Source organism: Diospyros lotus, chromosome 6 (genome assembly GCF_014633365.1).
Source record: "Diospyros lotus cultivar Yz01 chromosome 6, ASM1463336v1, whole genome shotgun sequence".
NCBI lineage: Eukaryota > Viridiplantae > Streptophyta > Magnoliopsida > Ericales > Ebenaceae > Diospyros > Diospyros lotus.
Window position 1 is genome coordinate 17,810,333 of NC_068343.1, and position 25,285 is coordinate 17,835,617.

Below are 25,285 nucleotides of genomic sequence, written 5' to 3' on the forward strand. Positions count from 1 at the left end.
AATGTTTAGTTTTATATTATATTAAATATATAATAAATTTTATTTGTATATATTATGAAGTAAAATATTTATAATAATAAAAAGGGTCACGAACTATGTTACTATTGTATCATACTAATAATATTTTGCCTATGTATAAAAATATCACTTCTTTATTTGGGCGGCGTTGTCCCATCTTACAAATTCGGCGGCTTACCTCATCCAATGAGATTAGACCATGAAAAAGAGGTCCACCAACATCCAAGAGTCATCTATGCATTCATCGATGTCCCGTTAAGTTTGCAAAGCAACGTTATTACTAATCTATCTCTTAAATCTAAGGAAATATATATGATGGGACTCGCATAACTTAAGTTATTGTTTGATACAAATATTTAAAAGTTCTTTTCACGAAATTTATTTTTTAAGGGATTAGATAATTTTTATTTTTTAGATAACTATTATTTAGAATTAAATTTTAAATAATACAATTAAACACACACTAACAGAGATCGTTTAGAGTGATATATTTGCCACTTATCATTAAATTACCACTAATTCGCGTGATTATATTATATATTGTAGGAAGCTACGTATTGCCTTCCTCGTTCAAAATTTCCATTCAATCTCATCGTTCCACCTTTCCCTTTCATCCGCTTGGAGTGTTCGTGTGGTTCTTTACTTCAAGAGAACCACACGAACAGGAACAGTACTCCAATTTTCACAAAGCTTAAAGTCAGCTCAACTCCAAGAGAAGCTTTAAGCCATAATTGGAGGTCCTCACCTCGCCTTCTTGCTCTATTCACCATGGCTACAAAACCAGCCCAACAGCCCCATGTGCTTTGCGTACCCTTGCCAGCACAAGGCCACATCAACCCTTTCATGCAACTGGCCAAGCTCCTCCACTCGAGAGGCTTCTTCATCACCTTCGTCAACACTGAGTTCAACCACCGGCGGCTGCTGAGATCCAAAGGAACCGATGAATGGGCGAAGGGCTCCAACGGTTTCCAGTTCAAGACGATGTCGGAAGGGCTGCCGCCGTCCGATCGCGACGCCACCCAGGATCCTGTAGCGCTTTGCAAAGCAGTCAAGAACAAGTGTTTGGATCCTTTTAGGCAGTTGTTAAGGAGGTTAAACTCGTCGGAGGAAGCTTCGCCGCCGGTTACGTGCATAGTTGCGGATGGATTGATCATGACCTTTGCCGTGAGAGCGGCTGAAGAATTTGGCATTCCGGGGGTTCATTTTTGGACTGCCTCAGCTTGTGGATTTATGGGATATATTCAGTGCTCTGAGCTTGCCAAGAGAGGGATTTTCCCCTTCAAAGGTGTACATAATACATATCATATTTCTTTTAAGCACAGTATATATAGGTTTTAGCCCAATCTTTTCAAGGTTACTGTCATTGGCCGTTGTGATCTGGTTATTTTACGTAATTTTTACACAATGAACTCATATGAAAAGATATTACTACATATAGTTGTATTTTATATATTTGGTTATTTTGTAAGAAAATTTAGAATGAAAAAAATCAGGCGATCACCCATTTGGCTAACTAAATAAATTGTTGGCCATCTAATTTATAGTTTTTCATAACCACCAAGGGTAGTGGCCCATATGATTAATATTAATCGGAAAAGTTTTTGAGTTCAAGAAATTATTGATTTTTAGAAGCATTATATTTTATTATCTTACGTGATTTGATGATATTCTAACCATATGAATTGCAAGTTTAGTATGACACCAGTGACTTAGATGTTTAAATCAATTTTGTTCAGAAAAACATGTAGGCACACCCCAAGTAGTACTAATTAATGAACTATGAATCCTGTCCTTGCTAATCCCAGATGAAAATTTCATGTATGATGGCACGCTTGATACGCCTATAGATTGGGTCCCCGGCATGCACAACATCCGGCTTAGGGACTTCCCCTCCTTCGTCCGAACTACCGATCCCGACGATTTCATGTTCCATTTCTTGGGCGAGTCGGCGCAAAACTGCTTCAAAGCATCCGCAATCATCTTCAACACCTTCGATGCACTCGAACACCAAGTTTTACAAGCCATTTCGTCCCAGTTTCCTCGGATCTACACTGCAGGACCACTCTCCTTGCTGCAGAAACAACTCACTGATGATCAAACCCAAACCCGAAGCCAGGTCCACTCACTTGACTTAAGTCTATGGAAGGAAGATACAAGGTGTCTCCAATGGCTGGATCAAAGGGAGCCAAACTCGGTCGTGTACGTGAACTACGGGTGTGTGACTGTTATGTCGGAAGAGCACTTGAAGGAATTTGCATGGGGGCTGGCCAACAGCAAGGTCCCGTTTCTGTGGATCGTCCGACCGGACATCGTAATGGGCGAGTCTGCAAAATTGCCGCCAGATTTTGTTGAGGACATTGAAGGTAGCATCTCAACTAAAAGATTAATTAAATTAGTAAACAGATGATTAACTTTTATCTTTTATACTATTCTTATTCTTAGGTAGAGGGTTGCTGGCAAGCTGGTGCCCGCAGGAACAGGTGCTTTTGCACCCATCGGTAGGCGTTTTCTTGACGCATTGTGGATGGAACTCGATGACGGAGAGCGTATGCGGCGGGGTGCCGATGATCTGCTGGCCTTACTTTGCGGAGCAGCAGACAAACTGCAGGTACGCGTGCAGTGAGTGGGGGATTGCAGCGGAGGTTGATCAGGACGTGAATCGGCATGAGATTGAGAGGATTGTGAGGGAAATGGTGAAAGGAGAGAGTGGGAGGAAGATGAGGGAGAAGGCGATGGAGTGGAAGAGGAAAGCCGAAGAGGCCACTGCTGTTGGAGGCTCATCTTACTCTAACTTTGATAGATTCGTGGACGAGGCTCTCCTTTCCTGCGTAACGGGGGTCACTCCGGCCCACTGAATATTGATTTGTATTAATATATCATACAAGGGTCAGCATGTCCCAATTAGTACATGTTTGTGGTTGTATTTCGCATGTTATATTGCCATGGTTAATTCATAAGTAATCATTAATTAATGTACAATTTTATTCTTTACTCAATTTATTTACTCAATACCCGTTTATATAATTTAAAAATGACGGTGCATTAAAGTCTCCAAAACATAAGTCAAGTGATAAGTTAAGATTCGTATCAATAGGTCATAGGTTCAATTCTTTATCCTGTGTAATGAGACAAAATTTTATTTATAATTTACTTTTCTGTCGAAATTATGGTGACAATAAGTCAGACGCTATAGACAAAATAATAATTTTATTTCTATTTACATTTTAAATAGGCTGGCATGCATGCGGGTATCTGTAGACTAAAATTGACCAGTTGATCATTTTATATAAGATGAGTGTGACTCAAATAACATTGGGGTGGTGGCGCAGTTGGCTAGCGCGTAGGTCTCATAGCTTATTGAGTGATCCTGAGGTCGAGAGTTCGAGCCTCTCTCACCCCATTTTATGTTATTTTTATTTACCCCTCCAATTCCCTAAATTATATTCTCTAATTGAAATCTTTTAATTCTAATTTGCACATATCTTCCTTTTCGGTAAGTAATTTTTATAACTGTAGTTGAGTTTAATTTTTTTTAATATTTAAAAAATCTTATTTTATGTATTTTATTTTAAAAATAAGAATTTAAAATTTTAATAAAATTTAAACTCGTAACATTTAAAAATATTAATTAATTTCTCAAACAACTTTACCACTACACTAAAGTTTATTTAATTTAAAACTTTGTCTAAAAATATTAAAAAATAAAGTATAACTAGTAAAGAACACATAATAAATTTTTATTAATTTTTTTTAACATACACATGACATGATTGCCTTTTAAAATTATACATATATTATATTGGTTCGAAGTAGACCCTCGATTTTCAATAAGATAATTTTTCTTCATTTTTTCTTTTTTGTGCCAATGATAAGCTTATGTGCTAGACAAGAAAATATTGTATAAATTTTACAAAATATTTTAAGGTTTAATAAAAATATATCGACAATTTTTGTGTTTTCAAAATTGATATCGATCTCCTTTGATTTTTGTTATCCCTAATCAATTTCTCTCTTGGCATATGAAAATGCCGTTAATTTTTTATGGATACCCAAAATACACATATATTTGTATCTATCTCTTTTTATCTCTCATCTTTATTTTACTCGTTTATTTCTCTTACTTATATCTCACTAACAAAGTCACCAACAACAACTAACCATGACTTCTCTCTCTCTCTCTTAAAGTTATCATAGTTTCCAACTCATAAGTGGTAATTTCTTCATTACTTCCCAATCTTACAACAATGTAAGGGTGCATTCTCTTTGCTTTTCAATTTTCAGTTTTGAGTTTTGAATTCATTTTCAGTTTTCTGTTTTGCTAGTCTGTTTTTAGAAAATTGTAAACGCGTTCTCTTTGTCATTTTGAAAAACTATTTTTCAAAACAGAAAATTAGAAAACGCGTTCTTTTTGAAATTTTGAAAATATTTTTTTAATGATATTCTATTCAATAAATTTGATTATTAAGTAAATTATAAATATTTAATGTTAATATATTATTAAAAATATATATACATTTTAAGGTTAATAAATTTTATAATATTTTTTTCTATTATAATAATAAAATATGAATAAATAAATAAATAAATATGTTTTGAGTTTTGTGTTTGTTTTAGATGAAAACACTCAAAATAACTTTTTGTTGTTTTGAGTTTTCTTTACAATTTTTTTTTTCAAAAACGTATTTTTAAAAATAGTAAAGAGAACGCGTTTTCATTATTTTAAAAAATTAAAAATTAAAAATGACTTGAAAACAGTAAAGAGAACGCAACTTAAACTTCCTACAATTTGGATGATCTTTAACTAATGATGCCTCTTTCTAATTGATGACAATGAGTTCTTCCAATTGGAAGGAGAAAAAGGTAAAAGGATACCAGACAATTATTTTTAAAGATGTCAATGGTATCTCTCTTTGTCTCTTTTTCTTCTTCAAAGATACATTCTAGGTTAATTTTCATTGAAAACATGAATTTGGATTTCATTTTTAAAGATGAAGACAAAAATGAACCTAGAACATCAATCCGTCTCTTTGGGTTTATCTGCATAGACAACCATAATGCAAGTTTGTATTAAGGCGAGGGATTTTACCTTTTACACCCAATAATACAAGTTTGTGGTTGTCTTGGAAGAAGAACATAAACCCAAATTTGATTGTATTTATAGATGAATCTAGGAGATGGATTCGTGATCATTAATTAGAAGATAAACATCATTCAATGATCTAGGTTCTAATTTTGATCCAAGTTCATCTTCGAATACAAAACCTAAATCTGGGTGTTTGATTTCATTTTTATTTTTCATTCAATTTCTTTCAACTAAAAAATTTATTCATCTCTTGCTGGTTGCCATTTTAGCTAGTGGTCCACTAGGATGAGACAGGTAATAGAGAAAAAAGAAAAGGAAATAAGTAAAGGAAAAATGATATGTTTGTGTGTTTCATCAAGGGAGGTAAGTGTCATTTTGAAAACGCAAAGGTGACCGATACAATTTACACAAAAATATATTAAAAATATGTAAACCCACAATTATAAAGCAATATAAAATGTATATCTCTACCTTCTTTGTTAAAATTTTTAGGCCCTTTGGAAAATATTTTTTCGTTTTTAAATTTTATTTTATAATTAAATATATCCTAACATTTTATGTTTTCAAAAAGTATGACATTTATTTTTAGAAAATATAAAAAATATATTTTCCTATTCAGATAAAATATTAAATTATTTAATAAAAATTAAAATAAAGATACATAAAATACTTTAAACAACTAAACAGATTTTCAGTATTTTTTACTATTTTATTTTTTTAATAAATACAATACCATAATGATTATATTATAAGAGCTTATCAAGTCTTCCGAGTTCATTACTTTATACGACTGTTTTTTATTATGCAAAACTTTATCAATTTCATAACAAATCATAAGAATTTGTAAGATTTTTTTTTGAAATATACTAAATTGTATAATTATTTTAAAATTAATCAAGAGAAAAAAAATAAGAAAAAAAGAAAGTCATTTGACTAGAACTGTAATACCTCATATCTATGTGAAGTTACTGCGTAATTTAGATGAATTTAAAATACTGAAAAATGGGTTTAAAAGTAAAATAAATTGTTGAATCGACTGAAAGGAGTATCTCGGACCCTAGATAATTAAGAAAAATAGTATAGCATCATCAAGTAATATAAGTTATGATTTTTGGTGATGAAAGAAATTGGATCGAGAACAGTTTTCGGTACAACTGTCGACCGGGCTGAGAAAATTGAATCGACGTAAGAGACGTCCAAAAAGTCAACAGAGTGTGTCAAGGACTAATATTTTATGTATAGAACAACCCTTGAGTGATTTCGGATTGAATCGAGTGGATTTAGGGTCAAAACGATCAATCAGGCCTAAGTACAATTTTCTAAATTTGCTCGAGGGAGGTCAAAACGGTAATTTTTTGAAAGTTTCCAGGGAGAAATGAGAAGTACTAATCTTGAGGGTCCTAGTGATGGTGCTGGGAAGATCAGGGGCTTGAGAATAAGGACCAAAATGCAAAAAAAAATTTCATGGGGGCCAAACTATAATTTTTGAAAAATCTGCTCAGAAATGGCTGATCTGGCCGCGATTTGTGGCCGAAAAATCTGGAGATTTGCAGCTGTTCTTCGACAGGGCATGGCCAAGGTCGCGTAAGGGCAAAGCAAGGGCCTCTAATTGGTCGGAAAAATGGACGAATTTGGCTATTGTTGTGGCATGGATACAATAATAAATTTGTAGAATGGAAATGTCGTCTTCAAGCCGTATGAGCCTGCAAAAATAAGAAAACAGTTAGAGGGCGCGGGGAGGTCCCCGCGCAAACACTCCGATACTTAAGTTAGACACTGAATATGATGAAAGAAACTGTATTGAAATAGTATCAAAGACCTCTCACTTTTAGGAATGAATGACTTCTTATTTATAGAGAAATATAAAATGATTTCAAATGTATCAGAATTACAGATAACGCTTATCTTGATAGATGATATTTATCTTATCATTTTTAGGAATATAATTTCTTAGGGATAATGCTTATCCAAATATTTCATAACTATTTAATAATTTAGAATTCGCTATGGATAATTATTTATCCTCTTCTTGGAATATTCAAAAGGATTTTTGAATATCGGACCTATCGTGTTTGCACGCTGTGCGGGACCCCCCCTCACATATGGGAAATTTATGCCTTTTAGCCTAAAAAGACATTTTGGCCTTTGAGGCTTATTTGACCCTTTAATGGGCTTTTACCTATGACACAACAATTGCTTCCCACTCTTGCTTTTGGCTGCAAAGCAAAGGAAAGGGTACACTGACTATGCCTCACCGTTGTCGGGCTACTCGCAGGACAACGATTTTATTTTCTCCTCATTATCGGGCTATGAGCAGGACAATGGGCCTTTTGCTCTTACCTTATTATCAAGCTACTAGCAAGACAATATGCTTGTTTTCTTTCATTGTCGAGCTATGTGCGGGATAATGAGCCTTTTGCTTTTCCCTCGTTACTGAGCTATGTGCGGGGCAACGGGCTTCATTTTCTTTTCGTTACCGGGCCATCGCAGGGTAACATGTTTGTTGTCTTCCTCATTGCCGGGTTACAAGCGGGGCAACAGGACTTTTGTTTTTACCTTATTATCAGGCTACTAGCGAGACAACAAGCTTGTTTTCCTTCATTGTCGGGCTATGTGCAAGATAATAGACTTTGTTATTTTTCCCTCGTTATCGGGCCATGTGCAGGGCAACGAGCTTTTTTGTTTTTTGCCATAAGATTGTGGCTCCCCAGTTTCATGTCTATATGTTTGCTGGAATAATTGTGGGCGACGTCTGCAATTCGAAATAATATCAATATTTTATTTTCGCAGTTCGATATACCATGTACATCCGCAATCCGAGAGTATTTTGTTTTCGTGGTTTGACGTAGCGCCTATTTTCGCACTTTAAAAGAATATCAATATTTTATTTTCGCGGTTCGGTATAACGTTTACGTCCGCAATTAAAGAATAATATTTTATTTTCATGGTTCGGTATAACGCTTAATTCTGCAATTAAAGAATAATAATATTTTATTCTTACGGTTTGACGTAACGTCTACGTCCGCAATCAGAGAGAATATCTATATTTTGTTTTTACGGTTCGACGTAGCGTTTACGTCTGCAATTTAAAAAATAATAATATTTGTTTTTGCGGTTCAACGTAACGCCTACGTCCGCATTTGAGAGCTTTTTTTTGACAAAATTGAAATCCAAATCAACAATAATAACATAAGAAAATTAAACCAGGAAGAAGATGAGGTTCTCTACTCCAGCTCTGCTTTAGCTTCGTGCGTGGGTCACGCCTTAGTGCCTTGCTTGGCCACTTGCTGCTTAGTTGCCACATGACACCAAGGATCTCCCAAACGGAATTAATTAAAAGAGCATAAGGAAATTAATTTAAACAAGGAAGAAGAAGAAAGTTGCTTTGGCCCTGTTAACGGGATATCATAGCAAGACCCCATGCCTTTTGTCTAATTTTGTCTCTCTGCAGAAGACTGTAACATCTCAAGGAATATGATTTGCTGATTTACCCAGATGGGTACAGAAACCAACCATGGCTATGCAAGGATTTGACTTTGAAAGGGTGAGCTTAAATCCTGAACAGCTGGAACTCTCTAGATAGCCATCTCAGACGTCAAGCTTTGGTTACCTCATGCAGAATCTCCATTCTTGATGGTATTATAATATATAACGAAAGCCGTTGTTTTATTGCAATATACTATGTATATAATGTGTAACTTAAACACTTTTCTGTTGGGAATTTGGGTCTTGGGTCTTTCCCCTTATCCAAGTTTCTTCCAGAAGCTCTTCATGATATAGTATAATATGCATAATATACGCATAATAGTTTCTTTCTCTTCTCAGAAGCTTTAGTACGCATGTAATTATTTTTCCACCAAGCTTGCTCCAGAAGCTTCTTATCACATATAATATATACAAGCTTAACAAATATAATATGTACAACATATTTCCTTCTCCCCTAGCTTCCACGAGAAGCTTTGATACGTAACATCCCTTCTGTTTCTTTTTCAATCTTCTTTCTTTCATATATATGTATAATGCCAGGATTTAAAAACGACACAGTAATGGGTGCAAAAATATTAAACGAGTATACCGTTAATGAGGCTTTTCTCATATGTGTACTGTTTTTTTCTCAATTGACGTTTCAAACGGCTTGAGATTGGGTAAAAATTGTTGTAATACCCATAGGCTGTTTGGACGTTTTCCACAGACGGCGTCAATTGTTGTGGCATGAATACAACAATAAATTTGTAGAATAAAAATGTCATCTTCAAGCCGCATGAGCCTACAAAAATAAGAAAACAGTCAGAGGGCGCGGGGAGATCCCCGCGCAAACACTCAAACGCTTAAGTTAGACATTGAATATGATGAAAGAAACTGTATTGAAATAGTATCAAAGACCTCCCCCATTTTAGGAATGAATGACTCCTTATTTATAGAGAAATATATAATGATTTCAAATGTAACAGAATTACAGATAACGCTTATCTTAATAGATGATATTTATCTTATCCTTTTTAGGGATATAATTTTTTAGAGATAATGTTTATCCAAATATTTTATAACCATTTCAGAATTTAGAATTCGCTATAAATAGCCGAGTTTTGGTGAGGGTTTGCATCAAAAATTTTACTTCGAATTTCTCACTTTTGGGAGCGAATCAGAGGTCGGGGATAAGGGGCTTTTGTTCCCCAGGTTGTGAGGAGTAATTTTGAGAATTTTGAGGGTTTTTGGAGTAGTGTAGGGAGTGTTTTCGCATATATATACATTCGGTCGTATATATATATACATATTGCGTGAGTATTAAATCGGGTTGTAGAGTAATCGATCGAAGGATCTATTAAGGGGCTTTTGGTCGCAAGGCTATGGGTAGCAAATCTGAAAAGTTTCATGTCAATCGGAATTCGAATTGAAGGACAATTTGATTCGCTGAAGTTCAGTGGCGAGTAGCTTTGGCGGACTGTTTTTGGCCAAATCAAAAGACTTTCGATGGGTTTTTCCAACCAAGATGGGTACTATTGGGATTGACTAAGGGAGAGGAGCAGCCTGGTGTCATCACTTCGATTTTCCGGTGTGCCGTCGCCGAAGAAGATGGCCGAAGGTATTTTTGTATTTTTTAAATACTAAAAATGTAGAAAATTCGAGAAAAAATAGAATTAAAGGAAATAAAATTCTGTAAAAATATCCATAAATTCAATTAAAATGAATAGTTTATTTTGATGAATTTTTATCCTGGAAATTTATTTAGGAGATAATTATTTTGGATTTTTGAAGGAAAAGGTAAATGGAAAATAAATATGAGGGGTTTTTATAAAATTCTAAAAAAATTCCAGAAGGATAAAGAATTTATTTTATGAGTTTTGGTGATTTTTCTTGAAGTATATTCGAAGGAAATCAATGAGAAATAAATTTTCTCAAGGAAAAGTAATTATGGAAATTTGAAAAAATAGGAGAAAAATCTGGAAAATTTCCAAAAAAATCCATAGGCTTATAAATAATGTTTTATGAATTTTTTTGGAGAAAAATTTATAAAAAATGCTTGAAGAGGTATTTACTTGAAATTATCGAGAGAAAAATAGGAAGAAATTAGAGAAAAATAATGAGAAAATTGGGAAAATAGATATTGATTTCCCTTTGAATGCATACGATGTCTAGGGTATCGTTGAGGCTCAAGGTTGAGTTATAGTACGCCTGGCACGAGAATCAAGGCAAAGCATAAGGTTCGAGGCAATCCGAATACATTCAAGGTGAGTGGTTCTATCGAAAAATTTGTTTGTGGCATATGAATGGTTTACTGTGAGTGTTCATCCCCATGACTAGGTTTATTGTGATGGTTGTCCAAACGCTTATTTATACATGTATTAAATTTTGTACGGTAAATTGCATACATTGAGATGTTGATTTTATATCATGCATGTTATGATTTTCGACATTGGCATGTTATGTGTTTTCCATGTGGAATGTGGGCTGCTAACCTGTGACGTAGCCCTCGAGTGACAGCACTCGGGATGCATGCCGAGGGTTAATGCTATATGACCCATTTGGGACTGGGCTGAGACGGATTTCACCCTACGGTACTCAAGTGGCGGGACTGAGAGTGAACACCACCCCGGTTGTTGGCTCAAGTGGCGGGGTTGAGAGTGGACACCACCCTAGGTTCCTTTGAGCAATAACATTAATATCGAGGTGACGTAGATTCCGGGGATAGTGCTGATGTGACACTCTCAAGGCTAGGGTTGTGTTGGGTTTTGAAATGCTTTTGAGTAAGAGCGTAATGCCTAATAATGACAATGGGGTGATTCCCAGGTTCATATGTCAAGGTTGTCCCTCTTAAGTAGGATTGTGTTTGCCAATGGGTCGATGTGGTCGTGTCACCTTTAGAGATATTGCAGTTTTCCCGATTAAGGTTAAGTGCTATGTGGGATTCTCTTAGGCTGGGGCATGTCAGGATTTATCGATTTTATATGTGATTTTGCATATCTTCATGAAAATATTTTTGAACTCTCACTTAAATGATTCAGTATCTAATTTGGACTATGTCCTTGGAATATTCAAATGTTTCAGGTGAAAGCGGTAGCGCCAAGGGAAAGAATGTCATCGAGATGTAGCTGCGAGGTTTAGTTTTCGTAGGTTTTTGTCTATGATTACGATGTTCAGAGGTTATGTAATATTTTGATATTTTCATGTGAAACATCGATCTGGATATTTAATTGTAAGAGGAATTGGTCGGTTATATATCATTGAGGTTTCGATCTTACTTTCGCTGATGTGATTAATAATACCTGTCTTAATCTATTAATTTTTAAATTTTGATATGCTGAGAAGGTATAATTGGGATTGTTAGGAAATAATTACAGACTTATGTTGTGTGTATGATGATATTGAAAAAAAAAAAAAATACTCTCAAAATCTCGAGGTAATACTCATTTTGGGAAGATGGGGCGTTACAAGAACCATCATAGGTTCTTGTTCGACAACTTCTGCTCGCTTCCTCCTTTATCTCCTATTTATCTTTCTTTTTCTTTTTTTTTTCTTTGTCATTGTCTTTTTTCTACCTTTCTCTCTTGATTAATTGGGTTGTCAAAGGTGATGGAAAGGCAGATTGAGTTTAATTTTCAAAATATATCTTGATAAAATAAATTCAAGAATAAGTTCTCGCTAATCAAATAAGTTTGTCATATTAACCTAATCTTATTGGATTGGGTTTGTTCTAGAATCCATATTGATAGTATGAATTCTAGATGACATAATGGGTTTATTCTAGAATCTATCGTGACAAGTTAGGTCCTAAAACCTATCCATGATCGATGTATCGGACTTAAGGTTTAACGAATTGAGGGAGAAAAAAGAAAGAAAAAAAAAATTAAAAATTTTCACGAATCGCGTAATATATTTTAATCTAGCCATTTTATTTTTTTCTTTCTCTTATTTTTTGTTTTAGTTAATTGAAAATTAATTAATATCTAAATAAATTTAATTTTAATTAATCAATATTTAATTAGATTAATTAAGATTTACTTAACTTTTTAAGATTTAGAATTTAAGATTTAATGCCTCTACATATATAATCTAAAACTTAAGGAATTTTATACTTGTAACATAGAATTTTATTGTAACATTTTTGTAGAAATCAAAAAATTAAATTGACTCATTTTTCAGAAAGCACGGGAGGCTTTAGGAGACAAAACAATTGCTTGTGACCATCAATTTTCTTAGTGTCATACAATCCCTTATCATGTGCAGAGGTTTTTGAAACTTCCGTACCCTGTCCCCTTCGCACCTCGATAACGATGGTAGCATCGCTACCTTCATCATCTGCGATGGTGATGGTCGCGATGCCACCACCATTGCCTCGAGTTGGGGAACGTTGGGTTCCCCAACTACTGTCATGGCTAGGTTCCATGGCCGCAACTGTCATAGCTGTGACCATGTTTTTGTGTGTGTATATATATATATATATATTTGTGTGTGGATCGGCCATGACCGACCCAACAAGCATGTATATATATATATTGTCTTGCTATATATATATGTGTGTGTGTGTTTGTGTGTATATAGTGCAGGAGAAAAAGAGAGACGCGAGGTGACGACCGACAATCAAGGGTGATCGGAAGAGAGGGTTGCTTGTGAGGATAAAATAGATATTTTAAAATTATTAAAAAATTTAATAAAATGTAGACTATAAAAAATAGTTATGCGGGCTCCGGATAGAATTTCCCTTTCCATTATCACACCCTTAAAATTAAGCACATATTCTTCTCGGGATATTATTCGGAAAGCAAAAGTGAGTTTATTCTAATAAAAAAAAAAAGTAACGAAGATTCCCTGCATTAAATTAAGCATATATTCCCAAACTGAAAATGACTTTATTCCCATCAAAAAGTATTGTACATTCCCTGCACCTTCCTATCATGTATCAGGATAATTATTTTTTAATTAAATTACAGATTTTAAAAATAATGACCCGTATATACTCAATGTATTCAAAAAAGAATAATAAATAATTTAATAAATATTTTAAAATATTTCTCAATCTTATATTAATTTAATATAAATTTATCACATTTATTTTAACAAACGCTACTTAAAAGAAAGAGCTATAATTATATATATATTTTTTCTTATTATTTTTTTAAAAAAATACAGTTTTATTATAAATTAGTGAATACAAAGAGACATGTCATAGCTTTTATAATTTTGTATTCAAAAATACTATTTAACCATTTAAAATCGACATTTAATTTGGTATTTTTATATTATATTTACATTAATTAAATGTATAAAGTGTAATATATTAATATAAAAAGATCATATTAATGTTGCCGTGCCGTGCGATATTAATATTTTCGTTTTCGAAAAAAGTTTACTGACTTTCCAATCGGTGGTCTGAAAACGGACAAAATAAATCTCTTCAATCCACGCTCTATAGTTTCATCAGCAACAAGTTCATTTGAGAGAGAGAGAGAGAGAGAGAGGATGAAGCGTCATTATCCCTCCTCCGTAACCATCGTCGTCTTCCCCATCCTTCTCCATCTCATTTTCACACTTCCAGCAGCCCAGCGCACGTTAGCGCAGGAGCCTCTATGCCTGACCAAGTGCGGCCCATTAGACATCAAGTACCCCCTAGGTACCGGCCACGGCTGCGGGTCCCCGCGCTTCCACCCCTACATAACCTGCGCCTCCTCCTACGATGGCGGTCGGCTACTCCTCACCACTCACACCGGCTCTTACCCCATAACTTCCATATCCTACGCCACCTCCACCCTAATCATCACCCCACCCTCCATGTCCAACTGCACCGCCATGCTCCCCTCCACCTCCAACTTGGGCCTGGACTGGGCCGGCCCATTCCAACTCGGCCCATCAACTTTCATCCTCCTATCCTGCCCGCCGCCCACTTCCGCCCTCGCCGTCAAAGGCGCCGCCATCTGCGACCCCTCCACCCTTTACCTCTGCGCCTCCATCTACACCTGCCCGGCAGTGGTGGGGCTTGGGCTGCCGCTGTTTCCGCCCACCAACACGTGCTGCGTCTACGCGCCGGCGAATCTCAACCCCAAGGGGGAATTGGACCTCGCCGGGCTGAAGTGCGCCGGGTACGCGTCGGTGGTGGATCTTGGGGACGTGCCGACGGACCCGGAGCGGTGGAAGTACGGCGTGGAGTTGAAGTACACCGAAGGGGGCAAGGATGGGTACAATATTTCGCCCAATTGTCTTGGCTGCGAGATGAGTAATGGCGTTTGTGGGTATGCCCCTCCCAGCAATTCGTTTCTGTGTGTTTGCAGAGGCTATAATACGTCTACGGATTGCTATAACAACAACCCCGATGAAGGCATGTTCTTGAGCTTCAGTCCCAGATCAATTTATGAGTTCTCTCTCTCTCTCTTTCTCTCTCTCTCTCTCTCCCTCTGTATTTAGTTAAACTGTGTGCGCAAGGCCTGTGGTTTTCGGAAGAGGACATGGATGCATTTCTTTGTCGGTTATAAATGGAGGCTTATTAATTAGGATAAGGACAAAGAGATGATCAATGAGTTCTAACTTTTCTCCATTTTTGTTTCTGGTTGATGAAGCGGTGCGGATACATACATACATATGTATGTATATATCTGGATTTGGATAAGATGGTAAGTTTGTGATTAGTTGGGTTAATTTGCAGGGAAAAATGACTTGCGCCCTTGAGCGGCCTGTGTTGATGATTTTCGTTGGCAGTGGCTTGAGGAGAAAGAGAGGTATTTTCCATTTGTACTGTCGTCATCTTCTTCATCTGCTCTCCAGGCCTTTACAATCTGATGAGCAATTGGTGGATAGAGATTAATGGAGTGGGAATTTTATCGGGAAGAATAGATTAAAGGTGGGAAAACAGAATTAATGCTTCCATGGGAGGGCACCTCTAGTTCACTTGAACGGCTTTATTCTTATTAGTGATTACCAATTTCACCAACTTCACTTGAACGACATCTCTGTTATACGATACTTTCTTTTCATGTAAACATTAAAAAGAAAATCGTATTTGTAATTTGCTATTTTTTTTTTTTTACTTTTGTTCTATAAAAAAGTTATTTTTATCACCCAAAATCTGTAACTCTCGGACCACAAAACACTACTTTTTACAAATTTTTCTAGTAAAATATGGAAGGACAGAACATAGGCCCATGGAAATAGAATACAAAGGGCATAGAAGAATGCTTGGGGGGCAAAAAGGGTGAGCAAGTGAAGAATCTTTTAAGTTCAGCTGCCTTTGCATCCATGGAAGCATCCCATAAGGTGCCCTTTCGGCTATTGGGTTTGCTTTTTCTTTCTTCTGTTTTCATTTGTTTTGTTTAAATTTATATCAAGTCAGAGCCCTTTCATCTTTTTGCTAGGTCACTTAAGTGTGAACCCTTTTCCCTTGATAGGCTAAGGTTACACTTGGAAATTTGGAATGAGAATTTCTTTGATGAAAAAGATAAAAAAAAAAAGAGAATTTTTTTATGTTTTAATATATATATATATATATATTTCTATCTGCACATAAAAGTATTTGCCTTTTCTTTCCCTTCTAAAAATCCTAGTTCTAGACTTGACCTCTATAACAAAGGAGAGTCGACTTGGCTCATGGACCTAGACAATCCTGCCCATGATCCAGAAGCCCAATCCCATATTATTCTGTTGAGATGATCAGTCTTCATCACTCTAAATAAAACGTTACAAACAAACAAAATATGCGAAATGGCCTATATCCTCCTATGCGGAGTTGGCTTCTGAAACCAGGATCTGTGAAAGTTATTTCATTTTTAAATAAAAAAATCCCAGTTCCAAACATAGACTACGAGATCAAGAAGGAATACAATCCAAGAATTCTAAGTAACAAGCCATCACGCCAGCGATCATCAGATCCTTCTTCGATTTTCTTTCTCTATTTTCTTGTTCTTAATGTGCATGTTTATCTTACAAGTAGGCGCCTTTCTAAGAGATTAATTCCATAACATAATCGATTATACATCCAAAACAACCAATATATATGAACGTGTGATACAGTAGAATGAATAAGTCACAGCTCAAATGATTTTTTTCTTTCCATTCCATGAATCCCCTTTTAGTCTGCCTTGAGGTTGTTGCCATTGTGTTCATCTTTAGAAGAAAGAGGCCGATCAACAAGAAACGCCTTCATGTGTTTGTACATCTCTTTCCACTTCTCAACATTGACTGCATGTCCTGCATGCTTTATGATGGCCAGTTCTGCATTCTCACCCAGATGCCTACAACATATCAACATGGCCGAATGAACAAATCGTGGCTCGCTAAACACATTCCAAACATCTAACAAAATGGTATGGAACTCCTTTTGTCATACTCACCTCTTTAGTCTGTGTGCCAATTCCAGGGGGAATATCTGATCTTTATCTCCCCAGATTATTAATGTGGGCTACATCGAGGAGGATCAATTATGGTTTATGCCGTTAGTTGCTGGAAAAAATAAAACAGGAGGAAAGATGCCATGACAATGAAAAATACAACCAAGTAGAAACCTGGTTTATCCTGGGAAGATCAGAGAGTTTTCTGTTTTTATGCAATGCTATGATCAATTCTTTTCTTTCTTTAAGGTTCTCTGTACACATCACCTGTCCACAGAGTCAAATTCATACAATCATTTGAGCAGAGCGGAACGTATCAAGTAGTGAAAATTAGAAAACAAGCGCAAATTCCATAATTATCAGACTAAAACCACCACAAAGATACACACTGTAATAATAATATGGCAGGCTGACAATAAAGAACAATACAAGTTTTGATTAATTGCAAGCTCGTGGGAGCATAATAATTCTTTTACTAAGCTGATGAAGTCTGCTACTTACTAGATCCTCTTGATGATAAAGGACTCTGAGAACCTTAATGGTTGATATGTTCCACAAATAGCCGTGGGGGGAGGGGGGGAGTTATATTCATCTTAATGCATCTAATAAGCTGGATACAAGCAATATGGTGGCCGAATAGATACTGACAAAAGGTAAAAGGGAAGAGCATACAAACCTAAGAAAGGAAAAAATCTTCACAAATGAAAAGAGCATCGTGCCATATAAGTTATGAGATATACGATGCAGGGAGATTATGTATGTTGATGAAAGGTTTTCCCCGAGAAAAAAGAAAAACTTTCAGGAGGAATGTAATCTACTGACTGTAGGTATTGTGCCTCTCTCAGGCCTTCCGCTTGTTATTTTTGTATTGCTTCTTCAAATCATTTAACGCCACAACCTTTATCTATTATACTTCTAGTCTTCATTTAGTTTCTACTACAACTGATGATTCTTTACATTTCTATATCTATCCTAAATCATACTTGTTCTTAGTAGTTTCTTTGACATGATTCATGAAGACACAGTCCATCCATATGTCCGTTACATGAAACCAATGAATAGAAATCAAGGATAATGATTGGGTCAAAGTGTTTGATCTTCAGTGGTTGGTAGGATTGAAATGAACCTATAATCCGATTTCCTTTTCAAGTTGGATCTGTATATTTCATATGAAATTATGAAACACAATGGAAAATGTCAATCTCCTCCACGTCTATGGTAGCTTGAACATTTGTTGATCACTCAATTAGCATTCTCAATCAATAAATTCATAAATTTATGATGGGAGAATAAGGAGCAGATTTCAAAGGTGTATTGTTATGGGAGTTTCCTTGACAATAAGGACGTCCTCAATTTTGTAACATGCCTAGCACAAACAGCTCAAGAATTGATTAAAATGAAAATTACAATAGGCTGAGGAATCAAAGTTTGGCCAATAACTTCCTCTGCAGAAGGATCAACTGGATTGAACCTTCAGCCTCTTTCCTCCATCATTTGGCTCCCACACCAGCTCAAATCAACCGAAATATGCAACACTCCAACCCATTAATATCACTAAAACAGCTGACATCAATGATCAAAATTATAAATCAAGAAAAGAAAAGTTAGCACAAGCGGTAGAGTGGTAAGCTGGTAGCCAACCAATGACGCTCCAAAGAACTAAGTTGCGCTAGACAAGCTACCCCAACTCCAAATCCCAACCACTGACATCCAAACTAGAGAAAGGTAATAGCAAGAAGAGATTGAAGGGCTTCACACAATGCCTGATAGATAAATAACACAAAATATAATAAGCATGTTTAAGAACAAGTTCTCCATGCAAGCCGGAGAATGACCCATCAAACATTACAACTAGGAAATAATTTACATAATGTGATGTGGGCACAAACTGATCTTTGCATTCAGAACCAAGGATGATTATGGCTGTCACTCAAGCCATTAGATTGTCTACAATACACCAATTGTCAAACTAATTATTACAATCTTTGCACAACCCACCCTATGATTCAGGGACTATGACAGGCATTCATGGTCATTTTCCCAAATCAACCTTGATCATGCCCCTGAATGCAACAATTTTTCCAGTTCACAATCCAAATTATAGATTGAAAAGGACCAAATTTTATCCCTTTTACACAATCCTATGCCAATTAATAAATTGTTACTAGTCAAGGATAGAAAGATAAATAATATTAAGAGGAAATTCAAAAGCTCACAATTAAAAAGATGACATCAGGCATCACAAACTCATCATTTCTTATGATGTTCTGAACAAATTGAAGCATACTTCTTCAACTTAATGGCTGCAAGTTTCAGCTTTTGATGATTGCAAATGTCCTTAAAGTCAAAAACTCTTTCGATGGCGTTCAACCAATCAATGAATTCATCACCACCATCACATCTTCTTTCAAAATCTGGAATCTCAACTTTGCAACCAAACTCTTAATCCATTCTTCGTGCCTGATACCAAGGTGAAGACTCATTACTAGATAGAGTTTGATGTGTGATGAAAATAATTAATTTCCTCTCATCATCTAATGATTTGTGCTTTGAAACAGACCCCTACCATCATGTTCTGCAGCATTGCCACATTCAAGATGCTGCTGCAGTTGCTGCACTTGTCTCCTTAGTTCGTGCAACTCAATATCTCATAGGTCTCATTAACAAGCATTTGGTTGATGACCACAGCCAGCCATCTGAAATATGATACCAACTTGATGCTGGAAATGTGAGGGAGGAATAAGAGGGATCACAAGTGAACATCAAGAGAACTAAGCTCACCATCCAAAGGAATCCACCTAAGAATAAGAGAAAGAACAAGAAGAAATCCTTCTTCTCAAAAAGCCAAAGCCCAATACTTGAATTCAACTTGATTAAAACTTGAGAACATCATAGACCATGGGGTTATTAAGGCTCTAATCTGGAACAACCCTAAAAAAAATAGGCATTTTCCAATACTATCACTAAAGTCTTAACAAACTACACTAATCCAAAACTTTGGAAATAAATGACTTCAACCCTTGACCAAAGTAGCTTCTAAACCAAGAAAGACTTCTAGGAAATGTAACATGTCAATTAAACTTTCAAACTTCTTGAAATGATCTGATTGAGGGAAAAAGGGCAATTTGATCATCACCAACTTGTAACCCAATGAAGTTTCAGACAGCTTGGTGCGACTTCATGAGAACAGCCACAACTTCTTGTAGAAAACTCCAAATTGAGATCCGTAAAATTCCTATGAAACTAGACAAATAGATCTTTCCCAATAATACCAAAATCACACCTAAATCTTTGTAGAATGATACACTTAATTCTTCAAAGTTTGGTCAAAATCTGGTTCCGCTTTACTCTGCCTTAGTATGGAAATTTCCTGGTTCTTTGATCATTTTCATACTTTAATTGAACAATTAAAGCACCAAATAAATTAAAGGACACTCATCCATATTAATGTTAGATCAAGCACTTGTTGATTGGCATTCTTAAGCAATAAATTCATAAATTTCTGATGGGCGCCATTACTATGTGTTTTGGCTACAAAATGGCATCTTAGTTCTTACATGCTAAATATTGATTTGATCCAAAGGAGCAGATTTCTGCACCATTATCAGCAGCTGAACTCAGACATTGGGGCATTCAAGAATAGCAGTCAGTAACACAGAAATACTCCATGGAAAGAGTCATCGGCCTGGAAGCCAATCTTGGCATCTAGCAGTAAGATTGAGAATAAAGATCATCCTAGCAAGAAACACGTTTAAGATTTGAAGATAGTTACTTGTAGGGACTTATTTTTATGTATTCATTTCAAAAGTGTACTAATGGTGGTTCCCCTCGTCATTAAGGATGCCCTCAATTTCTTAAATCTCTTTTATAGTTGATAAGTGTAGAATTCCAGCTGTGCATCAATATCCTTTATGCTTTCTATCTGCTAGTGCCGTGAATGAAGAATGGGCTGCTCACGGCTGCTTAGGCTTATCATCTTATTCGGAAGAAGAGTTTATCGCCTTTAAAGATATCTTATTTATCTATTCATGTATTATGTTTATCTTATGAATTAATTGAGTGTATAATCTAGTCCTAAAAATTAGGAGTCCTCATCCTAATATCAAGAAGCTAAAGTCTAGGAGATTTTTTAGGAATTCTTAGCCAAAGTTCATGTATATATTGTAATCTGTTCTCTCGGATTTAAGTAAGAAAAGAGAAGGAACAAGAAGTTCCAGTTTCTTCAATAAGTCTAGCACAATCGGATAAAAAATTGACTAAAAAGAAAACTATACAGGCTGGAGCAATCATAGTTTGGCCAAAGAACTTCCTTTGCAGAAAGATCAACTGGATTGAACCTTTACCCTCTATCCTCTGCCCTTTGGCTTACACCAGTTTGAATCAACCCAAATATTCCATAATACAACTCATTAATAACATTAAACTGTCCCATCAACAACCAGCCCTAGGAATCAACAAAAGAAAATTTAACATAAGCAACAATAGTACAAGCGGTAGAGGTTCAGTAGCCTACTACATGACGCTCCAAACAACCAAGTTGCAATAGACAAGCTACCAAACCTCCAATTTCCAACCAATAACATCCGAAAGAGAGAAAGGTAATAACAAGAAGCGATTGAAGGGCTTCACACAATGGTTGACTGATGACACTAAATATACTATGCGTGTTCAAGAACAAGATTCTTGTTGAGGTGTGATACCCAACAAGTCCAAGGTGATGATGTGTTTGGTCGGGTAAGTTATCTATCATAGGTCTCGGTCCAGGATTGATAGTTTTTTGAGAGGTCCAATCCCACAAAGAGATGGCCCAACAAGAAGATAGCCCAAGCACATTTACCTTGTGTTTGAGGAAAGCTGGGCTTGGCCCAGCTGCTCAAACCAAGGACCAAGCCCATTTGTCTAAAGCCCACAATGCCTTATCTCAAAGCCCACATATATATACCTTAGTTTGACCTAGCTTCTCCATTTTTGTTCTCTGGCCGATTCCAACGCAGATTTGTTTCTTCTTTAGCCGTTTCCAACGCAAGTATGGTTCTCTTCCCTTATCTTATCTCAACCTATCTGATAACCCAATGGTTATCCTCATCCTTGGAGATATCTATCTGGTTCTTGGGAGGTTATTTTGATCCATATATTGGGGAAATAGGGGGTGCCGAATGAGGGTGAATGCGAGAAGAGAGAGAGAGAGAACCGAGAGTGAGAAAGAGTGTTCTCCTTGATGGGGTTTACTTCGTCCTTGTGTGGGTGTGCTATTCTCGGTTGTGGGTTTTGTGATTGAGGCTGTTTTGGGCGTCGATTGAATGCGGTTCTTGGGCTGTGCTTGGAACTGATTCTAGGGTACCTTTTGTGGGTGTCGGACCGATCAACGTTGGACCTTGCAAATCCACCTTCTTCTTCTTCTCCATTGCCGAGCATCAACAGGGAGTGTGCTGTTTCTTTTGTTTCAGTTTGCTGTTCTTATTTTTCAGCTTCTGTTCTTTGGGTTTTTACTTACTGTTTTTGCTATTTTTTCACCCTAAAGATTAGATCTTGTGGTTGTTTTGCGAGGTATTATCTCTACAGTTCTCCAAGCAAAGGTCCTGAGAATTACCCATCAAACATTACAACTACGAAATACTTTACATTATGTTGTGGACTTAACCTTGTCCTTGCATTTGGAAGCAAGGATGACTGTGTCTGTCACTGAAGAATACGAATCCTAGAACTAATTAGCAAAACCCTCTCCATGCTTCAGGAGTAAGGTCTACTACAGGCAGTTCACAATTTTCATAGTCAATTTCCCAAATCATCCTTGACCATGCCCTCTGAATGCAGCAAATTTCCCAGTTTACAATCCAAATTATAGATTGAAGAGGGACATATGTCATCACTTCGACTCAATCCTATCCCCAATTAATGAATTGTTTATAAAGAGCACAGGAATATGAAATTTTCAAGAGGAAATTGCAACTCCCAACCAAAAAGAAGAAATCATCAGGCACTGAAGTGAATTTCTGAAAACTCACATCAATGAAATCAACGAGGAAGCAAGAGGGCATGATCTTGGCCGGCTTATAGAAAGTGAAGCGCATGAGCTCCCTCATCTTCTCCGGCGTCTGGGCCAGCAGCACGGCGATGGCGTCATCCACGCTCCCCACCTTGAACAGCCCCTTCTCCAAGTCCTTCTCCTCCATACACACCCCTGACGCCACAATCACCACCCGTTCCACCGCCGCCGGGAACTGCGCCGCCATGCTATACGCCACAAAGCCGCCGTAGCTCAGCCCCACGACTTCCATCCGCCGCACCTCGAGCGCCTCCATGCCCCGCATCACGCACTCCGCCTGGAACCCCTCCGTCCGCTCCGGCCGGGAAGTGTATGACTTGCCGAAGAACACCAAGTCCGGCACGTAGACGTTGAATTTTCCGGTGAGCCGGGGAATAAACTGGTACCACTGCCACATTGCGTTGGCTCCGACGCCGTGGATGAGGAGCAGGTTGGGTTTCCCCGGCTTGTGGGTCTTAGGCACCCAGAAGTGCATTACCGTGCCATCGCCGAGATCGGTGGTGGCCGATCTCAGGCCGGAGCCGGCGAAGGTTTTCCGGTAGCGGCGGTCCTGCAACACCGTGAAGCTGATGCACCTGGACATTGTGTGTCTCTGAATTTGATTGGATAGAAGTGAAGAAATACCGACTTTTTGCTTGATAGCTTATAAAATACCTGTGGGAAGGCAAACACCCACTTTTGTAAAATACCTGTGGGAAGGGAAGAGAGTGACCGACGGCATTGGTCAAAGGAAGCTGATGTGGCGGCGAGTGGTTGGAAGGGTAAGAAGAGGCAGCAGGCTTCAAGCTTCGTTCGTGGGTTGGGTTGGCTCATGTCTGTGCTCACTTTTCCACGAATCTAGAGGTTTGAGTATTTTAGTGCATTTGAATTAATTTATTAACTATTTTTATATAATTATTCGCATCAGCTCGCCGAAATAACGACGGCGGAGCAGACACTGATGGCGGGTCCCGCCGTCACTGGTCAGCCGTTTTCAGTGTATGCTGTCTGAGAGGATCATTAGCACTTTGCTACATTGTTCGATAGTTTCACGTACAATCTTACATGTGTAATTATGAAAATGTCTCTCTCCTTTTCATTATTGCCGCCTTGCCTCGTGTCGGCCGCCGCCACATTTGGTGCCAACTGTTAATTATACCCATATTTTTACGAGAAAAAGAAAATAGACAACAGTTTAGTAAAATACCTCATTAATGATCCTCATTGTTAATCTCGATTTAAATATCTAAAACCAATACAATGTGCAATGAATTACAAAATTGTCACTGAAACCAACACGAAAAATACAGTGAAAATACAAAGTACACAAATAATATAACAAAATTACAAAATACACAATAAAATCTATTACACATATTTGTTATATAATTTAATTTACTTTGTTTTCTGGGATTTTTTGAATGGCTAATTTATTGGCCTCTTCAGTCAAAGTTATAAAAAAAAATACATTTTGCTTTTGATTTTACCTAAAAATACAGATAAATCACATTTTTAATCTTTAAACTTAAATTTTTGTAATAAATTAATTATTGTATTTTAATGTTCGTTATCATCATAACCATTAAACTTAATAAGAGAAAATAAACAAACATCCATCCATATAGATGTTAGATCTAATAACTGTTTATTTGGCATTCTGTTTTCCAAACAAAGACCCAACAGTTGGTCCGGTGTGGTTGACGAGACGACTACAATGAAGCAATGGCTGTAAAGCAAGCTCAAGTCAATTCAACAATTCTATTTGGTTTATTTAATTTGGATACCTAATAGCCCATTATTAGTTCATAAAAAAAAAGAAGCCATTATCAGAATCATCTCTCCTTAATATTTATTAATCAAGATATAAATTAAAAAATATATATAAAAAAAAAATTAAAATTTTATTATTTTAATTCAACTTATTTGACGATTCTTAAAAAAGAAGTCACGTGACTTTTTATATGTTATTTTATAAATATGTTTATCTATGTCTTCTTCGAGATAAATATATCTTAAACCTTACAGATAAAAAAAAAATGACGCATATGTCTTTCAGTGCATTTCAAAAAATTTAACAAATAATTTAATAAAAATCTTAAAATATTTTCCAGCGTTATCTTAATCATTCCATATCTTAATCCAGAAAATATTTCAAATTTATCTTTATACAATTTTATCTTACTCATTTTAGCAAATCCTAGAGTACAAGAATAGTTGGGCTGACAATTTTCATTATAAACCATCTTTAGAGATCTTTACCCACTAAGATAGCATTTGTTAACTAAGATATAGATCGAAAAAGGTAAGATATGAAAAATATTTTAAATTTTTATTATTTTTAATGTA

General features: G+C 36.4%; 3 protein-coding genes and 1 non-coding gene across 7 annotated transcripts; 3 read left to right on the forward strand and 1 right to left on the reverse strand.

Annotated features, from left to right (window-relative positions):
- The first annotated feature begins 622 nt into the window (after nt 1-622).
- LOC127803804 (linamarin synthase 2-like) lies at nt 623-3,014 on the forward strand. Of its 2 annotated transcripts, none has more exons than XM_052340327.1 (3): nt 623-1,303; nt 1,866-2,381; nt 2,461-3,014. In XM_052340327.1, the coding sequence occupies exons 1-3, from the start codon at nt 787-789 to the stop codon at nt 2,871-2,873; spliced, it is 1,446 nt and encodes a 481-aa protein (XP_052196287.1). In that variant the 5' UTR covers nt 623-786; the 3' UTR covers nt 2,874-3,014. The 2 variants fall into 2 exon arrangements, with proteins under 2 accessions (XP_052196287.1, XP_052196286.1); XM_052340326.1 differs by having other exon boundaries at nt 674-1,303; nt 1,824-2,381.
- A 318-nt stretch (nt 3,015-3,332) lies between these two features.
- Nucleotides 3,333-3,418, forward strand: TRNAM-CAU (transfer RNA methionine (anticodon CAU)). Its single transcript is given in 2 exon segments — nt 3,333-3,370; nt 3,383-3,418. It is a non-coding gene; the product is annotated as a tRNA-Met (tRNA).
- A 10,557-nt stretch (nt 3,419-13,975) lies between these two features.
- On the forward strand, nt 13,976-22,913 carry LOC127804219 (wall-associated receptor kinase-like 20). 3 transcript variants are annotated; one of them, XR_008023670.1, is made up of 3 exons: nt 13,976-14,949; nt 15,237-15,309; nt 20,498-22,913. XR_008023670.1 is itself a non-coding variant. In XM_052341032.1 (2 exons), the coding sequence occupies exons 1-2, from the start codon at nt 14,060-14,062 to the stop codon at nt 15,244-15,246; spliced, it is 900 nt and encodes a 299-aa protein (XP_052196992.1). In that variant the 5' UTR covers nt 13,977-14,059; the 3' UTR covers nt 15,247-16,358. The 3 variants fall into 3 exon arrangements, 1 of the variants encoding a protein (XP_052196992.1); XR_008023669.1 differs by having other exon boundaries at nt 20,504-22,913; XM_052341032.1 differs by lacking the exon at nt 20,498-22,913 and having other exon boundaries at nt 13,977-14,949; nt 15,237-16,358.
- Nucleotides 16,445-23,678, reverse strand: LOC127804218 (uncharacterized). Its single transcript, XM_052341031.1, has 4 exons — nt 22,920-23,678; nt 17,089-17,181; nt 16,918-16,985; nt 16,445-16,818 (listed from the first exon to the last, which is right to left on the reverse strand). The coding sequence occupies exons 1-4, from the start codon at nt 23,541-23,543 to the stop codon at nt 16,656-16,658; spliced, it is 948 nt and encodes a 315-aa protein (XP_052196991.1). The 5' UTR covers nt 23,544-23,678; the 3' UTR covers nt 16,445-16,655.
- Between the last annotated feature and the right edge of the window lie 1,607 nt (nt 23,679-25,285).